Below are 2,983 nucleotides of genomic sequence, written 5' to 3' on the forward strand. Positions count from 1 at the left end.
GCATCGATGCATTTAATGGCGCCACATAACAATGCAAATATTAATCAGAGCGCCCGTGAAAACGCCGTATTTTACATTAGATTGTATGCCAAAAAAAAAAGATCATAAATGGCAGCCGGATAGAATTTGCATTTATTCTAATGTGACCCGCGTGCTGCAACTGTCTGCTTGTGTTCAGAGCTGGTTTATTCGGGCAAAGCAGGGGAATCGTGGGCATTCTGCACACACACGATCTGAAGCCAAGTGCAACAGAAAGTGCGTGCTGCGAAGTGCTCCTTAGGAACAACCAAGGCGACTTCAGCACTAAAGGCACGCTTTGGGGGAATACTGAAGAACCCCATTACGAAGTATGAAAAAGGGGGTAGGCGATATCTAGCGGGTTTGCTGTGGGTTCAGTAGGGTGCCGTGCCCCGAGAGGTTCACGCTGCGAGGCGAGGAGTGCTCAGGCGGTAGGGGAAGGTGTAGGGTGTAGGGTGCAGGACTGGCTTCCTCTGACCGCGCTGCTTTCCAAGCGTGCCTCTCAAAGGAGCGCTCCGGGGGTTACGGGACGTGCGGCTGTGCTTGGGAAGGATCTGTCCCTTCCACCTCCATCGTGCCTGCTCCGGCCAGCGCCCTGCCTTTCCGACCGGCCACTAAGGGGCAGGGAGGGCACCCAGCGGGGCACCCCCGTGCCGTCGGAGGGCCGCCTCCTGCTGCCCCAACGGGGGAGCGGGGCCGAGGCGTGTCTGGGTGTTCTCCCAAACACCACCCCCAATCCTCCCCCCCCTCCCAGGTGCCGGGCCGAGCCGGGCCGTGCCGGGCGAGCCCCGGGGCCGCCCCACGCCGCAGCGGGAGCCGCCGGCAGCGCCCCGCAGCGCGCCCGCCCCCGCGGCCCCATTGGCCGCGCCGCTGCTCAAATAGGGCCGGGCGCGGGGAGCCGGCAGCAGCGAGCGGGGCCCGGCGGCCAGCCCGTCCCCGGCCCGCACGGAGCTCTCGGCATCGGCCCCCGGGGGGGCGGCGACGGAGTCGACAACGACAACGACGGCGACGAGCGGGGCCCGGGCGCAGCCCCCGAGATGAGCAGCCCCGATGCGGGCTACGCCAGCAGCGAGGACCAGGCGCAGGGGCGGTGCTCGCTGCCCATCATGATGCCGGCCGTGGGCCCCTGCCCGTGGGCAGAGGCGCTGAGCCCGCTGGGCGAGGCGAAGGCGAAGAGCGAGGCGGCGCCGTCGGGGCCGTCGGGCGGGCGGAGCAAGAGCGAGGCGCGGATCCGGCGGCCCATGAACGCCTTCATGGTGTGGGCCAAGGACGAGCGCAAGCGGCTGGCGCAGCAGAACCCGGACCTGCACAACGCCGAGCTCAGCAAGATGCTGGGTGAGCGCCGGCGGGGCTGCGGGTGGGCATGTGGGGGGGAGATGGGGGGACGGGGGGTTTGCGGGGTCTGCGGGGGGTCGGGGGCTGCGGGGCAGGGGGTTGAGGGGATCCGGGGGCTGCGGGGGGCTGAGGGGCGTCGGGGCGGCCGGTGTGACGGTGCGTGTGGGCGCAGGTAAATCGTGGAAGGCGCTGTCGCTGGCGGAGAAGCGGCCGTTCGTGGAGGAGGCGGAGCGGCTGCGGGTGCAGCACATGCAGGACCACCCCAACTACAAGTACCGGCCGCGGCGACGGAAGCAGGTGAAGCGCCTGAAGCGGGTGGAGAGCGGCTTCCTGCAGCACGGCCTGGCGGAGGCGGCGGCGGCTGCGGCGGCGGCCGGGCCGGGCAGCGAGGGCGGCGGCGGCGGCAGGATGTGCGCCGAGAGCCTGGGGCTGCCCTACGGCGAGCAGGGCTACGCGGCGGGGCCGGCCGGCGGCCACTACCGGGACTGCCCGCCGCTGGGCGCCGCCTTCGACGGCTACGGGCTGCCGACGCCGGACCCGTCGCCGCTGGACGCGGCGGACAGCGAGGCGCCCTTCTTCGCGGCGGGGCTGCCGGAGGAGGGCGGCCCGGGGCCCTACGGCAGCTACGGCCCGCAGGCGGCCGGCGAGTACCCGGCGGCGGCGGCCGGGGAGAGCCCGTCGGGGGCCGCGCTGCGGCGGCACCTGGCCGCCGGCGAGCCGCTGGGGCCGGCCGGCTCGCTGCAGGGGCTGCTGGGCTGCCCGGCGCCGCTGCACGCCTACTACGGGCAGATGTGCCAGCCGCCGGGCCCGGGGCGCGGCCCCCCGCCCGTGCTGCCCCCGGTGCTGCCGCCGGTGCTGCCGCTGCCGTCGGGGGGGCAGCCGTCGCCCCCGCCCGAGGCGGCGCCGTGCCGGGAGGCGCTGGAGCACTTGCCGCAGGACGAGCTGCTGGGCGAGGTGGACCGCGCCGAGTTCGAGCAGTACCTGCGCTTCGCCTGCAAGGCCGAGCTGGGGCTGCCCCTGGCCGGCCACGACGCCGCCGAGGGGCTCTCGGCCGGGCCCATCTCCGCCGCCGTGTCGGACGCCAGCAGCGCCGTCTACTACTGCGGCTACCCCGACGGCTGAGGAGGGACTGCCACGGAGCCGCCCGGCCCCGCTCCTATTTATGTAATTTATTGGAGGCTTCTCGGGACACTTTCGCAGGCTCCGGCTGGGCGGAAAGGTGCGGTTGCCGTGCAGATTAAAAGCATGTGTTTCAAACTGGTCCTCGACTGATGTGCCAGCATGTTTACACTTCTTATTTTTTTTTACGTCCATGCCCGAAATTATGCTCATTCTTGCAACATCAGCACCGTTACTTGTCTTCTCAGAGCACAGTTTTACCAGCTGCTTTTAACTATAAATTATTTTTTTCTTTTTTTTTTCTTTTTTTTTTTTTTTTTTTTTGTACTTCAAGGAAATAAATTAATGTACAGCCGCTTCTGTCATTCTTGTCGGTCTTACGGGCCTCTAGGGAGGCTAAACTACTTAAATCATTCATGCCCTAAAATGTGGTGAGGGGAATACAGGTGCCCTGTGACACGTCTTTTTACCATAACAGTGACTCTGGAAGAGTAAAACGGTCACCAGGACC

The 2,983-nt window shown here is 67.2% G+C and overlaps 1 protein-coding gene across 1 annotated transcript; it reads left to right on the top strand.

Annotated features, from left to right (window-relative positions):
- The first annotated feature begins 883 nt into the window (after nucleotides 1–883).
- Nucleotides 884–2,615, top strand: SOX17 (SRY-box transcription factor 17). The gene is made up of 2 exons (XM_082754310.1): nucleotides 884–1,353; nucleotides 1,526–2,615. Exons 1-2 carry the CDS (start codon nucleotides 1,056–1,058, stop codon nucleotides 2,473–2,475), a joined length of 1,248 nt encoding a protein of 415 aa, XP_082610436.1. The 5' UTR covers nucleotides 884–1,055; the 3' UTR covers nucleotides 2,476–2,615.
- The last annotated feature ends 368 nt before the right edge of the window (nucleotides 2,616–2,983 follow it).

Source organism: Aythya marila, assembly GCF_965140915.1.
Source record: "Aythya marila genome assembly, chromosome: 2".
Taxonomy (NCBI): Eukaryota; Metazoa; Chordata; class Aves; order Anseriformes; family Anatidae; genus Aythya; species Aythya marila.

Bases quoted from the DNA above. Each gene is read 5' to 3' on its own strand.
- SOX17 (XM_082754310.1), top strand. From the start codon at position 1,056: ATGAGCAGCCCCGATGCGGGCTACGCCAGCAGCGAGGACCAGGCGCAG. The intron at 1,354-1,525 runs GTGAGCGCCGGC...GTGTGGGCGCAG, and splicing joins CGAGCTCAGCAAGATGCTGG to GTAAATCGTGGAAGGCGCTG.